The 20744-nt window shown below is 43.5% G+C and overlaps 1 protein-coding gene across 1 annotated transcript; it reads left to right on the top strand.

Annotated features, from left to right (window-relative positions):
- Positions 1 to 294: 294 nt before the first annotated feature.
- Positions 295 to 20009, top strand: LOC124040990 (artemin-like). The gene is made up of 4 exons (XM_046358140.1): positions 295 to 584; positions 18421 to 18512; positions 18687 to 18885; positions 19395 to 20009. The coding sequence occupies exons 1-4, from the start codon at positions 494 to 496 to the stop codon at positions 19868 to 19870; spliced, it is 858 nt and encodes a 285-aa protein (XP_046214096.1). The 5' UTR covers positions 295 to 493; the 3' UTR covers positions 19871 to 20009.
- Positions 20010 to 20744: the final 735 nt, after the last annotated feature.

Here is a 20744-nt window from a genome sequence, read left to right on the forward strand (position 1 = left end):
TTTGTTTGAACTGATAAAGCATTGTTTGACATGTCCACAGATGTGCTCATCATGAAATAATCAACGGAATTATCCCACAAGATTGAGGCATAAATATTTTGGTAATGTGCGTATTTATGTGTACAATTCAACTTTTGATGTAATTAGAATGATATTTATTCTGTTCCTATGCAGGGTGTAATTAGAATGATATTTATTCTGTTCCTAAGCAGGGTGTAATTAGAATGATATTTATTCTATTCCTATGCAGGGTGTAATTAGAATTATATTTATTCTGTTCCTATGCAGGGTGAAACTGACAGGATTTGGTGGAGAGCAGAACAGAAAGGCTTGGCCGCATAGAGGGAGGCGCCTTTAGTGCTCTCCTGAAACCAAAGCCTTTGAAGATAAAAAAAAAAAACTTCAAGCAAAGAGGACATAACCTGAAAAGTTGGACGCATGAGAATTATGTACCTTTAAAGGACATCGTTGTGTGAATTTTCACCGCCAAGCCATGCTCCACAGCCGACCAGGGGCTTGCTGGGGAAAAGTGTCTGACCTCACTGGCGCGCACGCAGATTGGACTAAAACGCATTGGATAGCAGGTAAAGTAACGCACAATTTATTATTGAATTCTACAAATAATAATATTTGTTTGAGTAGGAAATAATGCATTACGACTACATTAGGCATATAATTCATTTAAAATTGTGACATAGGTTAAATGTAAATTACATTTAATTACATTCCTATTCGTTTACTTGTGCGTAATTGTACATGGTTGCCATGAAAGCTACAGTCCTCGCCTGTCATTCGTTATTTCCCTTGTCTTGGTGTTTGCTTTGACAACAATTCAATAGCTGGTTTGATGTCAAAGGCATTCTTTTCACATCAGCTGTTTTTGTCATACATAACTCTTTGCTCACAGCTGCCATCTATATTGCCCTGACTTTATGAGTCACCAGATTTTCTATGCACACCTATTGGTATTTTTATCATAAAATGTTTATCTATTATACCCTCTACTGATTGTGCATCTGTAAACCTATTGAACACTAACTATCTTTATATGAATAATTCAGCCCTTTCATCTTTGTGTTTCAAATGAGCTCTGAAAAGCTCATTCTGTGTGTACATTGACAATGGCCCTGCCCAATGTAGGCTAGATTGACTACAATATATGTTCTCCTTGACCTTTGTTCTGGTGCCAATTCCCTAGTAGGGCCAGATAATCTCTTACTTTGAGGAAATAGTGGCAGTCAGGAAGTATTAGTGAGTGACCCTCCCCAGCGGTGGGCTGCAATCTGAATATCAAATCGTCATTCACACACACCTGCTAATGTTCAATGTGTGTCCCCCTCAGAGCGTGCACACTACCTCACACACAGGAGTATGCATTTCCCTGATTTCCATTGCCTCCCAGGTGCTAGAGAACTGTGAGAATTGTTGTCCTTGGCTGGTCTCTCTCGGGTAGTCTCTCACCTCCTCATGGTTACCTGCATGGTGTTCAGCTGTTTGTACCTGTCTGATTGGCAAACCTCTTTCAATCTGACCATGCCCTCTTATTGGTAATCAATAAGCAAACACATACATGCGAAACGCTTCATTGCCTTTTCTTTTGATGCTGTGTCATGTTGATGTTCTGGTGCTCTCGGGACTGTCAAAACCCTGTGCCCTACATGTTTCTCTTCATGCTATCTAACTACTGGTCTCTAACTACTGGTCTCTAACTACTGGTCTCTAACTACAGGTCTCTAACTACTGGTCTCTAACTACAGGTCTCTAACTACTGGTCTCTTAACTACTGGTCTCTAACTACTGGTCTCTATCTAATGGTCTCTAACTACAGGTCTCTAACTACAGGTCTCTAACTACAGGTCTCTAACTACTGGTCTCTAACTACTGGTCTCTAACTACAGGTCTCTAACTACTGGTCTCTTAACTACTGGTCTCTAACTACTGGTCTCTATCTAATGGTCTCTAACTACAGGTCTCTAACTACAGGTCTCTAACTACAGGTCTCTAACTACTGGTCTCTAACTACTGGTCTCTAACTACAGGTCTCTAACTACTGGTCTCTTAACTACTGGTCTCTAACTACTGGTCTCTATCTAATGGTCTCTAACTACAGGTCTCTAACTACAGGTCTCTAACTACTGGTCTCTAACTACTGGTCTCTAACTACAGGTCTCTAACTACTGGTCTCTAACTACTGGTCTCTAACTACTGGTCTCTAACTACATGTCTCTAACTACTGGTCTCTATCTACAGGTCTCTATCTACTGGTCTCTAACTACTGGTCTCTAACTACTGGTCTCTAACTACTGGTCTCTAACTACAGGTCTCTAACTACAGGTCTCTAACTACTGGTCTCTAACTACTGGTCTCTAACTACTGGTCTCTAACTACTGGACTCTAACTACTGGTCTCTAACTACTGGTCTCTAACTACAGGTCTCTAACTACAGGTCTCTAACTACTGGTCTCTATCTACAGGTCTCTATCTACTGGTCTCTAACTACAGGTCTCTATCTACTGGTCTCTAACTACAGGTCTCTAACTACAGGTCTCTAACTACTGGTCTCTAACTACTGGTCTTCTGTCAGTTGACCTCATACTCACCTCTAATGGGAAGGCTGCGTGCTGATGCAGTGGCGGCTTCGGTCTCAGTGTTCGGCCAGCAGCACTGTGTAGATTGGGGAGGTCAGGGAACTGGGCTATGTTGATTTAAGACTGTCCATTTACTTTGGAATCTCACTCCCGGGTAGTGGTGTGTGTGTGTGTGTGTTTGAATAGTAAACAAACAAACATTTGACCAACTGGGAACATTTTGTTGGTCCCCACAAGGTCAAATGCTTTTTCTAGGGGGTTTAGGGTTAAGGTTAGAATTATTGTTAGGGTTAGAATTAGGTTTAGGGTTAGAAGCTAGGGTTAAGGTTCGGTTTTTGGGTTAGGGTTAGGGTATGGGTTAGCGTTAGGGAAAATTGGATTTTGAATGGGACTGAGCCTCCACTGGTTCCACTTCCTCGGGTCAAAGGTCATGGAGGTCTGCACCCCGGTTAGTAGTGGTCAGATCATCTGGACACTCCTTTTCCCTTTGACTGCGACCTCCTTCTGGCCTGCATGGTCTTTTTAAACACGCTTGGAGTTTATGGGTATGAAAAGCTGCTGTTTGGTTTAGAGGCGTATATCTCTACACTCTTCGCTCCTCTTTTATTGCTCATTGCATCTTAATATCTACCTGTATTGCCTCTAACAGGCAGTTAGTTCCAGCGCAATGTAAAAATGGATCAACATGTTATATATTTTGTTATTAACTCGCTAGTCACTAAGCTCAAGTGTTATTCAAGTTCTAGTCCCTCCCCCTAGTGGTAAGCAAATATTAGATCATTTAAAAATTGGTATTAACTGCAGGTTTTACATATGACTTCCTGTAAGATCTAGAAATCCAGTGTAATAGATTTCTATGTAGAAGTCTACGCAGGGGAGGCTTGCCTTGTCTGTGAGAGTGTGACTGACGTTACTGGATAATGTCACCCTGATTGAGCCTTTAAGATGAGATGGAGGAGAATAAGTCATGAGAAATAGATTATACAACCCGGAGTGCCACAGGGCAACCTCAACCTCAATCTGGAATTGTTTAGAGAACTCACTGAGCCACAATACGTATCTTGGGGTGAAGTGAAGGGGGCATGCTCTGACTAAAATACATTTAAATTTGTACTTAAAAAAAACAACTGCTCACTCTTCCATTTGTGTCTTACTTTCTTGCAGTTGACACAAACTGTTAAGTATACTAGAATTATATATGTATTATTGCTCTTAATGTCTATTGCTGATTTAACAGACTTACATTTAGAACAAAGCGATAGTTACCACAGCTCCATTCATCATGGTGTCATGGTCTGCTTTGAACTGACGGGCCAGCAGGTCATTACGAGAGGGGCTCAAGACAAGTGGGCGACACGGAAACGCTTTGCAGGGCATTTGTTCATCCAGACACACTAATGGTCAGCTTTCCCTGGGCCTGGACCCACACTGAACTGAATTTAAATAAATTAGTGAGGGAGGGCAAGGGAAGGTTTTTTGGGGGTAGAGCTGGGGGGGGTGTTTGTGTGCTGTTTCTGCTTTATGAGTTTTTTTATAGATATCTCCATATAAATATAGAACCTGTTTAACTCGTCGGTGATGAAGACGCTGTAGGGGTAGGGTTTTTTGGCTAGTAGTCTGTGATTATAAATATAGATATCTCCCTCTATCCAACATTTTCCTCCTCTCTCTCTCTCTCTCTCTCTCTCTCTCTCTCTCTCTCTCTCTCTCTCTCTCTCTCTCTCTCTCTATCTCTCTATCTATCTATCTATCTATCTATCTATCTATCTATCTATCTATCTATCTATCTATCTATCTATCTATCTATCTATCTATCTATCTATCTATCTATCTATCTATCTATATATATATATATATATATATATATATATATTTACATTTTACATTTAAGTCATTTAGCAGACGCTCTTATCCAGAGCGACTTACAAATATATATATATATATACAGTTGAAGTCAGAAGTTTACATACACCTTAGCCAAATACATTTAAACTCAGTTTTTCACAATTCCTGTCATTCAAAAATTCCCTCTCAGTTAGGTCAGTTAGGATCACCACTTTACAAATGATGTCAATTAGTCTATCAGAAGCTTATAAAGCCATGACATAAATTTCTGGAATTTTCCAAGCTGTTTAAAGGCACAGTCAACTTAGTGTATGTAAACTTCTGACCCACTAGAATTGTGATATAGTGAATTATAAGTGAAATAATCTGTAAACAATTGTTGGAAAAATTACCGACTTGCCAAAACTATAGTTTGTTAACAAGACCTTTTTGAAGTGGTTGAAAAACAAGTTTTAATGACTCCAACCTAAGTGTATATAAACTTCCGACGTCAACTGTATCTCTCTCTCTCTCTCTCTCTCTCTCTCTCTCTCTCTCTCTCTCTCTCTCTCTCTCTCTCTCTCTCTCTCTCTGTCTCTCTCTGTCTCTCTCTGTCTCTCTCTGTCTCTCTCTCTCTCTCTCTCTCTCTCTCTCTCTCTCTCTCTCTCTCTGTCTCTCTCTCTCTCTGTCTCTCTCTCTCTCTCTCTCTCTCTCTCTCTCTCTCTCTCTCTCTCTCTCTCTCTCTCTCTGTCTCTGTCTCTGTCTCTCTCTCTCTCTCTCTCTGTCTCTGTCTCTGTCTCTGTCTCTGTCTCTGTCTCTGTCTCTGTCTCTGTCTCTCTCTCTCTCTCTCTCTCTCTCTCTCTCTCTCTCTCTCTCTCTCTCTCTCTCTCTGTCTCTCTGTCTCTCTCTCTCTCTGTCTCTGTCTCTGTCTCTGTCTCTGTCTCTGTCTCTCTCTCTCTCTCTCTCTCTCTCTCTCTCTCTCTCTCTCTCTCTCTCTCTCTCTCTCTCTCTCTCTCTCTCTCTCTCTGTCTCTCTCTCTCTCTCTCTCTCTCTCTCTCTCTCTCTCTCTCTCTCTCTCTCTCTCTCTCTCTCTCTCTCTCTCTCTCTCTCTCTCTCTGTCTCTCTCTCTCACTCTGTCTCTGTCTCTGTCTCTGTCTCTGTCTCTGTCTCTCTCTCTCTCTCTCTCTCTCTCTCTCTCTCTCTCTCTCTCTCTCTCTCTCTGTCTCTCTGTCTCTCTCTCTCTCTCTGTCTCTCTCTGTCTCTCTCTCTCTCTCTCTCTCTCTCTCTCTGTCTCTCTGTCTCTCTCTCTCTCTCTCTCTCTCTCTCTCTCTCTCTCTCTCTCTCTCTCTCTCTCTCTCTCTCTCTCTCTCTCTCTCTCTCTCTCTCTCTCTCTCTCTCTCTCTCTCTCTCTCTCTGTCTCTGTCTCTCTCTCTCTCTGTCTCTCTCATTCTCCCCCTCTATCACTCTCTCACTCTCTCACTCTCTCTCACTCTTTTTCTCTCTCTCCCACTCTCCCTTTCGCACTCTCCCTCTCCCCCTTTCTCATTCTCCCACTCTCATTATCCCTCTCTCTCTCCCTCTCACTCTCTTCCATCACTCTCTCTCTCCAACTCTTCCTCTCCAACTCGTCCTCTCTCTCTCAATCTCCCTATCTCTCCCTTTCTCCCTCTGTCTCTCCCTTTTTACATTTTTTAAATGTAACCTTTATTTAACAAGGTAGGCCAGTTGAGAACAAGTTCTCATTTACAACTGCGACCTGGACAAGATAAAGCAAAGCGACAAAAACAACAACACAGAGTTACACATAAACAAACGTACAGTCAATAACATAGTAGAAAAATATATGTACAGTGTGTGCAAATGTAGAAGAGTAGGGAGGTAAGGCAATAAATAGGCCATAGAGGCAAAACAATTACAATTTAACATGAACACTGGAGTGATAGATGTGCAAGTGGAGATACTGGGGTGCAAAAGAGCAAGTAGATAAATAACAATATGGGGATGAGGCAGTTGGGTGTGCTATTTACAGATGGGCTGTGTACAGGTACAGTGATCGGTAAGCTGCTCTGACAGCTGATGCTTAAAGTTAGAGAGGGAGATATAAGACTCCAGCTTCAGTAATTTTTGCAATTCGTTCCAGTCATTGGCAGCCGAGAACTGGAAGGAAAGGCGGACAAAGTAAGTGTTGGCTTTGGGGATGACCAGTGAAATATACCTGCTGGAGTGCATGCTATGGGTGGGTGTTGCTATGGTGACCAGTGAGCTGAGATAAGGCAGGGCTTTACCTAGCAAAGACTTATAGATGACCTGGAGCCAGTGGGTTTGGCGACGAATATGTAGCGAGGGCCGAGAGCATACAGGTCGGAATGGTTGGTAGTATATGGGGCTTTGGTGGCAAAATGGATGGCACTATGATAGACTGTATTCAATTTGCTGAGTAGAGTGTTGGGGGCTATTTTGTAAATGACATCGCCGAAGTCAAGAATCGGTAGGATAGTCAGTTTTACAAGGGTATGTTTGGCAGCATGAGTGAAGGAGGCCTTGTTGCGAAATATGAAGCCGATTCTAGATTTAATTTTGGACTGGAGATGCTTAATGTGAGTCTGGAAGGAGAGTTTACAGTCTAACCAGACACCTAGGTATTTGTAGTTGTCCACATATGAGAACTATGAGAACCATCCAGAGTAGTGATGCTAGTTGGGCGGGCGGGTGCGGGCAGCAAACGGTTGAAGAGCATGCCTTTAGTTTTACTAGCATTTAAAAGCAGTTGGAGGCCACGGAAGGAGTGTTGTATGGCATTGAAGCTTATTTGGAGGTTTGTTAACACAGTGTCCAAAGAAGGGCCAGATGTATACAGAATGGTGTCGTCTGCGTTGAGGTGGATCAGAGAATCACCAGCAGAAAGAGCAACAACATTCATATATACAGAGAAAAGAGTCGGCCTGAGAATTGAACCCTGGGGCACCCTCATAGAGACTGCCAGAGGTCCGGACAACAGGCCCTCCGATTGGGCACACTGAACTCTGTCAGAGAAGTAGTTGGTGAACCAGGCGACGCAGTCATTTGAGAAACCAAGTCTGTGGAGTCTGCCAATAAGAATGCTGTGGCCAGGTCGATGAAGAGGGCTGCACAGTACTGTCTTCATCAATGGCGGTTATGATATTGTTTAGGACCTTGAGCGTGGCTGAGGTGCACCCATGACCAGCTCTGAAACCAGATTGCATAGCGGAGTAGGTACGGTGGGATTCTAAATGGTCGGTGATCTGTTTGTTATCTTGACTTTCCAAGATTTTAGAATGGAAGGGCAGGATGGATTTAGGTCTATAACAGTTTGGGTCTAGAGTGTCTCCCCCTTTTGAAGAGAGGGATGACCGCGGAAGCTTTCCAATCTTCGGGAATCTCAGATGATACGAAAGAGAGGCTAGAAAATAGGAGTTTCAACAATTTTGGCGGATCATTTTAGAAAGAGAGGGTCCAGATTGCCGAGCCCAGCTGATTTTTAGGGATCCCGATTTTGCAACTCTTTCAGAACATCAGCTGTCTGGATTTGGGTGAAGCAGAAGCGTGGGGGGGGGGGGGCTTGGGCAAGTTGCAGCGGGGGGGTGCAGAGCTGTTGGCTGGGGTAGGGGTAGCCAGGTGGAAAGCATGGCCAGCAGTAGAAAAATACTTATTGATATTTTTGATTATCGTAGATTTATCGGTGGTGACAGTGCTTCCTTGCCTTAGTGCAGTGTGCAGCTGGGAGGAGGTGCTCTTATTCTTCATGGATGTTACAGTGTCCCAAAAGGTTTGGGAATTATTGCTACAGGATGCAAATTTCTATTTGCTTTCCTAACTGACAGAGTATATTGGTTCCTGACTTCCCTGAAAAGTTGCATATCACGGGGGCTATATGATGCTAATGCAGAATGCCACAGGATGTTTTTGTGCTGGTCAAGGGCAGTCAAGTCTGGGGTGAACCAGGGCCTATATCTGTTCTTAGTTCTACATTTTTTGAGTGGGGCATGCTTATTTAAGATGGTGAGGAAAGCACTTTTAAAGTGCCACCAGGCATCCCCTACTGACGGAATGAGGTCAATATCCTTCCAGGATACCCGGGCCACATCGATTAGAAAGGCCTGCTCGCTGAAGTGTTTTAGGGAGCGTTTGACAGTGATGAGGGGTGGTCGTTTGACCGCGGACCCATTACGGACACAGGCAATGAGGCAGTGATCGCTGAGATCCTGGTTGAAGAGAGCAGAGGTGTATTTAGAGGGCTAGTTGGTCAAGATGATATCTAAGAGGGTGCCCATGGCTACAGATGTATGGTTGTACCTGGTAAATTCCTTATGCTTCTCTCAGCTTTAAGGATTGATGTTCAGTTGTACTACTCTCTCTCCCATCCAGAGCCACTATGTCCAAAACATTGGTAGTGGACCCTCTCTTACCTTAGTCTTCAGTCCTCATGGGTGTCTTAACAATGACCCTACGCTGGTATAGCCTGATCTCAGATCAGTTTGTGCTGTCTTGCCAATGCCTAGCATGAAAAAGAATGTGTCAATGTGGTGTGACAGTTACCTTAGGAGTTGTCAAGACGACACAAATATAAATGGCACCAGGCTGGGGCTGTTCAGCTTGATGAAGCACTTTTGATACTAATCTCTTAGTATGAATGAAAGCAGTAATATCTCATTAGCCGTCTTTGATCTGATATGTAATGGCTCTTCTGTTGTGTATCTTTGTGTGATATACCTGAGAAATACAGCCCTCTTACCTAAGACTATGCAAGATGGTCACATAGGGCAGAAAAGTCTCCAGTAAGTAGAACGCAAAACCACATCTTGCTCACCAGAGACTAACATTCATAGAACACTTCAATGCAAGAAAACACACTGACATTGTCTATCCGGATACTCTAGCTAGCATCTCCTCCAGGGATCTCCAGCCCAGGGAAGTGTTGTACACACCTTCTGATTGGCTGCTTCTGACCAGGGTTATCTGAGCCGCAAACATTGGCAGGTATCTGTTTCTCATTTTAGGCAGAGTTCTGTGGGTTTTTGACAGGCGACAGCTGAGCTAAAGAGTGGAAACTGGCACTAACAAGCAATTACCTCCTCCTCTCTCCAGCCTGGAAGGCATTAGGGGATTATGCAGCATAATCAGATCCTCTGGTTTTGTCGCTGCTGACTACGGTTTAGTCTAGCGTCAGTTAGAAGGACATATCTGGCACATTGCGGTCAGAGTGGTATTTGGTATTTTATTAGGATCCCCATTAGCTGTTGCAAAAGCAGCAGCTACTCTTCCTGGGGTCCACAGAAAACATGAAACACAATAGAGAATGACATAATACAGAACATCAATAGACAAGAACAGCTCAAAGAACTACTTTTTTTAAAGGCACACACAGCCTACATATGAATGAATACACACAAATGATCTAGGTCAAATAGGGGAGAGGCGTTGGGCCACGATGTGTTGCTTTATCTGTTTTTTGAAACCAGGTTTTCTGTTTATTTGAGCAATATGAGATATAATACTGTACGCTTTCTTGAATTTGTTCTGGATTTGAGGACTGTGAAAAGACCCCTGGTGGCATGTCTGGTGGGCTAAGTGTGTGTGTCAGAGCTGTGTATAAGTTGACTATGCAAACCATTTGGGATTTTCAACACATCGTTTCTTATAAAAAGAAGGTGATGCAGTCAGTCTCTCCTCAACTCTTAACCAAGAGAGACTGGCATGTATAGTATTTATATCAGCCCTCTGATTACAATTAAGAGCAAAGCGTGCCGCTCTGTTCTGGGCCAGCTGCAGCTTAACTAGGTCTTTCCTTGCAGCACTGGACCACACGGCTGGACAATAATCAAGATAAGATAAAACTAGAACCTGTAGAACTTGCTTTTTGGAGTGTAGTGTCAAAAAAAGCAGAGCATCTCTTTATTACAGACAGTCCTCTCCCCATCTTTACAACCATTGAATCTATATGTTTTGACCATGATAGTTTACAATCTAAAGTAACGCCAAGTAATTTAGTCTCCTCAACTTGTTCAACAGCCACACCATTCATTACCAGAGTTAGCTGAGGTGTAGAACTTAAGGAATGATTTGTAACAAAAACAAATGTTCTTAGTTTTAGAGATGTTCTGGACCAGTTTATTACTGGCAACCCATTCCAAAACAGACTGCAACTCTTTGTTAAGGGTTTCAGTGACTTCATTAGCTGTGGTTGCTGATGCTATATGGAATGAATCATCAGCATACATGGACACACATGCTTTGTTTAATACCAGTGGCAGGTCATTGGTACAAATAGAAAAGAGTAGATGGCCTAGAGAGCTGACCTGCGGGACACCACACTATACATGCTTGACATTAGAGAAGCTTCCATTAATGAAAACCCTTTGAGTTCTATTAGATACTGTAGATAGCTCTGAATCCACAATATGACAGAGGTTGAAAAGCCATAACACATAAGTTTTTCAACAACAGCTTATGGTCAATAATATCAAAGGCTGCACTGAAATCTAACAGTACAGCTCTCACAATCTTCTTATTATCAATTTCTTTCAGCCAATCATCAATCAGTTGTGTCAGTGCAGTACATGTTGAGTGCCCTTCTCTATAAGCATGCTGAAAGTCTGTTGTTAATTTGTTTACAGAGAAATAGCATTGTATTTGGTCAAACACAATTTTTCCAACAGTTTGCTAAGAGCTGGCAGCAAGCTGATAGGTCTGCTGTTAGAACCAGTAAAGGCTGCTTTACCACTGTTGGGTAGCGGAATGACTTTGGCTTCCCTCCAGGCCTGAGGACAAAGACTTTCCTCTAGGCTCAGATTAAAAATATGACAGATAGGAGTGGCTAGAGAGTAAGCTACCATCCTCAGTAGCTTTCCATCTAAATTGTCAATGACAGGTTTGTCATTATTGATCGATAACAATAATTTTTCTAACTTTACAAAATTCAAACTTGCAATACTTTCCTTTGCATGAATACAATTGCTCACTGTTCGTTGTTGGCATTTCCTGTCTAAGTTTGCCTACTTTGCCAGTGAAATCATCAATAAAATAATTGGCAACATCAAATTTTTCATGATGAATAAGCCATCTGATTGGATGAAAGATGGAGTTGAATTTGTCTTTCTGCCCATAATTTATTTTAAAGTACTCCAAAGTTTTTTTTCATCATTCTTTATCACATTCCATCACATAATTTCTCAATTTGCTGTACGTAAGCCAGTCAGATGTGCAGCCAGACTTAATTGCCACTCCCTTTCCCCCATTTTCAACCATACAGTTTTTAAATTCCTCATCAATCCATTGATCCTTCACAGTTCTAACAGTCTGTTTCTTAACAGGTGCATGTTTATCAATAATTGGAAGAAGCAATTTCATAAGTTCATTAAGTGCAGCGTCTGGATGCTCCTCAATAATCACATCAGACCAACAAATATTTTCAACATCATCCACACAAGAGTCACAGCAAAATATTTTGTATGATCTCTTATACACTATTTTAGGCCCAGTTTATGTAACTGTGGCTTTCCTGGATATAGCCACTATATTGTGTTCACTGCATCCAATGTGTACGGATACAGCTTTAGAACAAAGTTCTACAGTATTAGTAAAAATGTGATCGATACATGTGGATTATCTTCTTCCTGTAGTGTTTGTAAACACCCTGATAGGTTGATTAATAACCTGAACCAGATGACAGGCACTGGTTAAGGTAAAAAGCTTGACGAAAACCAGTCAATATTCAGATCCCCAAGAAAGTAGAACTCTCTGTTTATATCACATACACTATCAAACATTCCACACGTATTATTGAGATACTGACTGTTAGCCTATAGCAACACCCCAAAAGACAAGGCTTTGGATGTTCCAAGTGAACCTGCAACCACAACACTTCAATAACACTTGGCATAAGATCTTCTCTAAACATTACAGGGATATGGCTCTGAATACAGTATATACAGCAACACCCCCCCCCCATTAGCATGTCTCTTCTATAGATGATATATCCTTGTATTGCTACTGATGTATCATCAAATGTATTATCTAAGTGAGTCTCAGAAATGGCTAATATATGAATGTTATCTGATGTTAACAAGTGATTGATTTCAGTAACCTTAACTCTAAGGCTACAAATATTCATATGGGCTATTTTCAGCCCTTCCCTGGGTAGCTTATCAGAGATATACATAATACTGAAAAGAGCAAACAAAGCACATTCTGCAGTCCATTAATCAATTGGTGTGTGTGTGCTGCAAATTTGAAGCTACGAACCCATAGGCTTGGCTCTCTCATCCCTTCCAGGCTTCTGGTGGACAATGAGCCTGTCATTGCGGATGTAAGCAATGTCCCCACTCGCTCTGGCAGCTTTCATGACTGGGATCAGTTCTTTCCTCTTTTGGCGCACAGCTTCAGGATTGTCCACATTGAGGAAGATATAAGTTCCTCTCCAGTACTTGGCTCTTTCCAGAACAGCTACCTTGTCCTTGAACTTCAGAAACTTGACCACTATTGGCCTGGGTCTGTCACCTGGACCGGTGGTGGGTTTTCCAGTCCTGTGGGCGTGCTCCACCTCAATCTTCCTGTGGTCCATCTTCAATGTCTTAGAGATCAATTCCCTCACTTTGTCCTCAGACTCTGTCCAGCTCTCATGTGGAGATTCTGCAATTCCATCCACAACCATGTTGTTCCGCCTTGATTGTCCCTCGAGATTTATCCGTCATTGTTATCATGGATTCACACACAGAACTGATGTCCTCTCTCAATGACTTACAGATTGCTGTCATTTTGCCGTTCTCCTGTTTCAACTCATCGAGCTGGGAGAACTGCAAACTATTCTTCAGGTCCTGGACCTGTCTGGTCAGCTCGTCCATTCTTTTATTAGTTGACTCCACAAGTATTTGGCAAAACACTTGAAGCTAATGTCTTGTTGTTGTAACATTTGCTTGTACTGTAGGTTTCTTTTTGTTAGTTTAAAGGATCCTACACGTGTGATAGAGAGACACCACTGTCCTCAACATTACTCCCGATGGCTTTGGCCTTTGTCATGGTAGCAACGTAGGTTATGCTGTTACTCCTCACAGTTCCAGACAGGGCAGGTCACAGCGAAGATTGAAAACAACAAACAGCAGGGATCTAGACAGACACAAACCCGGGCCGCTCCGCAGTCCCAACCATAATGGCTAACCGCGTTGTGGGCTGTGCTCAAGGCTACCCTGCTAGCTTGATATGCAGCTAGCTAGCAGCTAGGCTAGCTTCAACGCCAGATAGCTCCTCAGACCCGTCCTTGGTCGGCAGGATCACTGGAAAGAGACAAGTAGTCCCAGCAACTGATGCCAAATGCGTCGCGGGATCCAAACTAAGAGGCTAGCTCGCTACCAAGAACTTTCCAATGCACTTTCAAACAACAAACTTTCCAAACAATCAAAACCGCAGCTCTTCCTCGTTCCGCGTTCAGCAAGAAGTGATGTGAGGGAGGGTATGAATCGAACCCAAACCCACCACTTTAAGGGATGAATCAAACCCAAACCCACCACTTTAACACATAAGAACACACAGTACGGGACTGTGGAGATTATGGGTGTGTGTGTTTGCTACCAGCATAGTACAGAATCTGAAAAGCAACAAGTTGTCAACTGCCAGGTGTACAAATGGTCTGTTCTGACTGGATGGACTGGACATATTAGAACAGGTTTGCACAGGAACCAGAATGAATAAGGAACATACATGCCGTGTATATCATCATAGGTGTTATGGAAGTGTCTGTACCCAGATAAAAGTGTGTCTGGTAATGATCAGGGGAAGACACGATAGTGGCTAGTAATTGAATCTCCTCTTTCTCCCCTTTTATTGTGATGGTGATTTAGTGAGGTCCGTCCCCCCTGCTGTAGGGCTCTGTCTGTGACAGGTAATGCTGGAGGATAGAACACCTCTAATGGGCTTCCTTGTAGAAGATTGTTCTGTTCTGGAGAGACTGGATCTGGGCTGTTAAAGGCGAAGTTCATGATTTTACAACTCAATGTTAAATGGTTCCTCACCTTAAAAGTAGTCTATTGACCTGGAGAAACTGTAATCCATGGTCTGGTTTTCTTCAGCCACTTCAAACTTCAGTTAACTTTAACCACCGCTAACTAAAATTCAAAAGTAGTTATGGATATAGCTAGCTATACCCAACTCAGTGATGATAATGTGAAACATGTTTATGTTCAAGCAAAATCATTTGTCCATATATTAGTCTTGGGTGGAACACACTCTAGCCATGAGCAAATATCAACTTAGTTTATTTACTATGAATGTGTCATTATTTATTGTTTAATACTGTTTACAATATTTGTATATAAACATTTCAGTCATTTAGCAGATGCTGTTATCCAGAGCGACTTACAGAAGCAATTAAAGTTAAGTGTCTTGCTCAAGGGCACATCGACAGATTTAGTTCACCTAGTCGGCTTGGGGTTTCGAACCAGCGACCTTTCGGTTAGTGACCCAAAGCTCTTAACCGCTAGGCTACCTGCCACCCTCACCAATAAGGATAGCTTACATTTTTCTTCCCATCTCATTGCAAACCTAACCTTACTCAGAGCAAATGTACAATTCAATGTGTACGTATGTACAGTACCAGTCCAACATTTGGACACACCTACTCATTCAAGGGTTTTTCTTAATTTGACTATTTTCTATATTGACATCAAAACTATGAAATAGCACATATGGAACAATGTAGTAACCAAAAAAGTGTTAAACAAATCAAAAGATATTTTAGATTCTTCAAAGTAGCCAACCTTTGCCTTGATTACAGTTTTGCACACTCTTAGCATTCTCTCAAACAGCTTCACTTGGAATGCTTTTCCAACAGTCTTGAAGGAGTTCCCACATATGTTGAGCACTCGTTGGCTGTTTTTCCTTCACTCTGCAGTCCAACTCATCCCAGTCCATCTCAATTGGGGTAAGGTTGGGTGATTGTGGAGGTCAGGTCATCTGATGCAGCACTCCATCACACTTTTTTGGTTACTACGTGATTCCATATGTGTTATTTTATAGTGATGATGTCTTCACTAATATTCTACAATATAGAAAATAGTCAAACTAAGAAAAACCGTTGAATGAATAGCTGTGTCCAAAATGTTGACTGGTACTGTAATTCGTGGGTGTATTCAATAAGGGGAGGAAACTGTACCAACAACACAAATATAAGGTGACAAGCAATCACCTCTCCTTGTTTCAGTTCTGCGAATGAAGAGGCTGCTGACCAAACCAAAGCCTTTAATCAGACCAGTGAGGCCAATCACACACACACACACACACACACACACACACACACACACACACACACACACACACACACACACACACACACACACACACACACACACACACACACACACACACACACACACACACACACACACACACACACACACACACACACACACACACACACACACACACACACACACACACACACACACCATGAACACAGGCTCTGAAGTTCTGGAGGTCTTCAGTACTCGGCTAGCCCACCTCCACCTTCTACCCCCTGAGGGGCTGGAGGCGTTGGGCTGTAAACAGCTCCAGAGCGATGGGATGAAATGAGCCGGGCAGACAGGCCCACATACACCCAGCATACAAGGCTAAAGGAGGCTAAACGCTCCCAGCTGTGGCATTAAGGACTCAAAACAAGGCCTCTCAAGGGAAAAAGCCCCTTTAGCCTCTCTCTCTCACAATGGTCAGCTTTTAAATCAGGTTAGGGGAGAGGGAGTTGGATTGCAGTCTCTCTGCATACACACAAACACACACACAAACACACACAAACACACACACACATTTCCCTCTGCTTTTCGGGTTCCATTTTGTAAGAGACAGACGTCTGCATTCTCCCTGGTCCTGATTTGACTTACTGTTTCTCAGTAACTATATTGATATAGTCAAGCCTCTGAAGCAGGTTGGAGATGCACACACAGACCCTATCGTAACGTTTGTACTGTCATCTTGTCAGTACTCCCTCGTCCTGGGTAAAGATAGCATTGTGATGATTGTTTGTGCTTCCCACATGGCATCCTATTCCATTGATGGAGCACTTCGTTTGACCAGAGCCCTATTTTTAACCAAGGTCCCTGTGGGCCTTGGCCAAAAGTAGTGCACTATGAAGGGAATAGGGTGCCACTGGAGATGTACCCTGAGGGTTGTATTTAGAAACATTGCCGCAGAGTTTACATACCTCGTTTCTATCTGATGGATGATAGATTACTGTTGATGCATCTTATATAGATAGGCCTATGCTTGTTTTCACTGAATCCTGTTATGTGTCGCTGTTTTTGGTCTCTCTGGGCTGAATTGTGTTTGGCCATAGCATCTGTTGATGATGTCGAAATCAATCTGAAATGGGCTTTGAGATTCCCAGAGGAGATTGAATAAAGATTTTCTGGAGAACACGAGTTGTTTCTAGTCAATCCCTCCCCATGGGAGCGAGTTGTTTCTAGTCAATCCCTCCCCATGGGAACGAGTTGTTTCTAGTCAATCCCTCCCCATGGGAACGAGTTGTTTCTAGTCAATCCCTCCCCCCCATGGGAACTAGTCAATCCCTCCCCATGGGAGCGAGTTGTTTCTAGTCAATCCCTCCCCATGGGAGTCAATCCCTCCCCATGGGAGAGTTGTTTCTAGTCAATCCCTCCCCATGGGAACTAGTCAATCCCTCCCCATGGGAGCGAGTTGTTTCTAGTCAATCCCTCCCCATGGGAACGAGTTGTTTCTAGGGAACGAGTCAATCCCTCCCCATGGGAACGACGAGTTGTTTTTCTAGTCAATCCCTCCCCCCTCCCCATGGGAACGAGTTGTTTCTAGTCAATCCCTCCCCATGGGAACGAGTTGTTTCTAGTCAATCCCTCCCCATGGGAACGAGTTGTTTCTAGTCAATCCCTCCCCATGGGAACGAGTTGTTTCTAGTCAATCCCTCCCCATGGGAACGAGTTGTTTCTAGTCAATCCCTCCCCATGGGAACGTTTCCTATGGTGTTACTTAAATGGCACATCAGCTGGGGTATATATGGAGAGCTGAGAGGACAGAGAGAACCAGTAGGATGGAAGATGAATGTAGTGTAGGATGCTAAATCCATGAATCTAAAGTGACACCTCAGCCCTTTGGAGAGAGACGGAAAGGTGATGTCACTGGTTTCTGTTTCTGAGCTGTATTTGTGTAATAGTCTGCTATTCTAGCAAAAGGTGCTTGACTGTCTTAACAAATTAAGTGGAACAAGCACCCTTTCTTTTTTTTAGCATAATCTGTCTTCAAGTTCAGTGAGTGTGAATCTGCACTATTAGTGCTATTTACTTGTTTGTTTTCCTTTACTGTTCACCTCAAAGTTGGTGCCGAAAAACCGGGGTCAAACCAGGGACCTTCAGCTGATGTGCTGAACGCAAGTCAAATGTGTGTTTGAGCCTTTGCAGGTTCTTTACAGTAACAGTCCTTAGGTGAGATGTGCGGAGCTATCATTGACATACAGCTAACCCGGTCACACCGCACGCCTCCTATATAAACATCTACATTTAATCCATGCTCAAACCCCTTATCACGACCTCCTCATCTCTGTGGTTTCCTCTAAGATCTCTGTGAAGCATCACCGCTGTATGTGATCCCTGTGTTCCTCTTCAACACAACCAGCTCTATCTCCTTCTAAAGAAGTATTTGACTGGTATCTGACTGCAGGTAGCCTTTATCTGGACAGGAGCCGTTCTGTGTCTGTATGTACCGACAAGATGACACTAGCAGCCCGCATCATGTTCCTTCTGTAGCTCAGTTGGTAGAGCATGGCGCTTGTAACGCCAGGGTAGTGGGTTCGATCCCCGGGACCACCCATACGTAGAATGTATGCACACATGACTGTAAGTCGCTTTGGATAAAAGCTTCTGCTAAATGGCATATATTATTATTATATTATGTTGTTTGTTTATGTTATTCTTGTAAGAGTGTGTTCTTAAGGTCGGGACAATTGACAGAGCGAGGCCTTGTTCTGCTTTCTCTCCAGGTGGGCCAAGATGGAGGACGAGGAGGAGAGACAGACCAGGGGTGACCACCAGACCATCAGCAGGTGCACCTTACCACCTGAGGAATGTGAAGGTGAGTTACTTATTAGCTTTAATGTCATCATAATAACCACCAGATTCATCATGATTTACTTCATCATCCATAATCATCATATTTATCATCCTCCTTATTTATAGTTGTCATATTGTTGGCTGCATTGGTCCTCTGCTCCGTGTACCAATTATCATGGACTGTCCTCTCCTGTAGGTGCTGCTGTGGATGGTTGTCTCTCTGCTGCCCCTGGTGGAGGGGGCCTGTATGGGCGCTGGTTTGGAGGCAGATTCTGTCCAGGCTGTGGGACTGGTGGGAGGGATGGGGGAAAGGCAGCTCCCAGACACTCTACCTGAGGTGGATGAGGAACAAGAGGAGAAGAGTGACCCGTACTCCCCCTGGCATGGCCTCTATGGTAAGAGTGGAACTAGATCTACATCAATTTAAGCCTTGCACTTGTTAATCAGGCATGATGTTCTCCATGAAAAGAGAAGAGTAAACAAAGGGTGTGCCATTCGATTCTAGAGTATAAGCCACTGATCTTAACTTTCTCTGTCTCTATCAAATTCATATTGCTTTATTGGCATGAAGTACAATTTGTAGATATTGTACAGCATTTCAGAAAATTAAGTACATTGCAATGAGGAAATGAAATACAATTCAGTAGTAGTAATAATAATAGTACATATAATAATGCGTAAAACACTACCGCTATTGTATTGTCTAATTTTCAGGTCAATAAATTGAATTTAAATAAAAGAAGATTAAAAAGAAGAAGAATTATAGCTAAATAAAACAACAAAATCTCTCTCCTCTCTCTCTCTCTCTCTCCCTCCCTCTCCCCTCTCTCTCCCTCTCTCCCTCCCTCTCCCCTCTCTTTCCCTCCCTCTCCCCTCTCTCTCTCTCTCTCCCTCTCTCTCTCAGACCTCTCTGTGATGGACGAAGTGGACGACCACCCTAGTGGCCGGTGGGGGAGACGTTCCCCTCGCAACTCCGACCCCGAACCAAAAGGCTCGGCCAAGAAAAAGAAGAGGAGGAAGAAGAAAGAGAGGGATAGAAAGGGCAAAGGGAATGGCCGGCAGCCCCAGCAGAGCAGCCCAGACTGCAGGGTGGAGAAACGAGAGATGCGGGTGCGGGACTTGGGCCTGGGCTTCGACTCGGACGAGATCATCCTATTCAAGTTTTGCGTGGGATCCTGCCAGTCGTCCAGGACCAACTACGACCTGGCTCTAAGAGCCCTGATGGAGAAAGGGGCCCTTCCGCGGAGGACCTCCCGGCGAGTCAGCGCCCACCCCTGCTGCCGGCCCGACAGCTACGAGTCCGTGTCCTTCATGGACGCCCACACCGCGTGGCAGACCATCCAGTCGCTGTCAGCGGCCAGCTGCATGTGTATGGGCTGAGGGAGCCAGCCTGGAGGAGGGAGAATAGGAGGGGGTGGCGACTGGCTGTCACTCACCCCTGCCTGAGAATATACAAATGGTGGCTCGCCATTGAGGCTGGGTCTAGGGAGAGCCTCTGGGTTCTGGAAGGGCAGAAGTGGTCGCTCCGAAACATATGCAGCGGGGCTGGTCCCCAGTACAAAGCAGAATGGAGATTCTGTAGTGTCTATGAAGGTGGAGCGAGGCCATGCCTCTTCCCGTTGTCAATTTCCTGTTGAGGATAAGTGGATTTGTTGGCAATGGGAAACTGTCATGAGTGAATGGCAAGACGGTGACCACACAATGGTGGGATTTGAATATTCACAGCAGTTGGGATATGTATAAGACTGACCTGGGGTACTGCTGAAAATATTGACTCAAAGGTCTCAAAGAGAACCACATCGCATTGCATTTGACCACAGGTCGACAAGCTCAAAACACTTTTGACAATGTCAACATACAGTATGTTAATTCCTTCAAAACAGAGATCTTCCATACCATAATTGCATTTTTCAGTGTTGACTTGAACTCTACCAAATGGATGCCATGCATCTCTTTGAAATACTGTATTATAACCAACATATTTATCACAAATAAATTATTTATTTATTATTGTTTCATATGAGATGGACTGTAGATTTATATTTATTGTCATGATCACATGTCCCGTGGGTTGTAATAATAATATATGCCATTTAGCAGACGCTTTTATCCAAAGCGACTTACAGTCATGCGTGCATACATTCTACGTATGGGTGGTCCCGGGGATCGAACCCACTACCCTGGCGTTACAAGCGCCATGCTCTACCAACTGAGCTACACAGGACCACAGGGTTGTGTTGCTGGGTCCTTTGTC

The sequence above is a fragment of the Oncorhynchus gorbuscha genome, linkage group LG08 (genome assembly GCF_021184085.1).
Source record: "Oncorhynchus gorbuscha isolate QuinsamMale2020 ecotype Even-year linkage group LG08, OgorEven_v1.0, whole genome shotgun sequence".
NCBI lineage: Eukaryota > Metazoa > Chordata > Actinopteri > Salmoniformes > Salmonidae > Oncorhynchus > Oncorhynchus gorbuscha.

Bases quoted from the DNA above. Each gene is read 5' to 3' on its own strand.
- LOC124040990 (XM_046358140.1), top strand. From the start codon at position 494: ATGCTCCACAGCCGACCAGGGGCTTGCTGGGGAAAAGTGTCTGACCTC. The intron at 18,513-18,686 runs GTGAGTTACTTA...CCTCTCCTGTAG, and splicing joins ACCACCTGAGGAATGTGAAG to GTGCTGCTGTGGATGGTTGT. The intron at 18,886-19,394 runs GTAAGAGTGGAA...TCTCTCTCTCAG, and splicing joins CCCCTGGCATGGCCTCTATG to ACCTCTCTGTGATGGACGAA.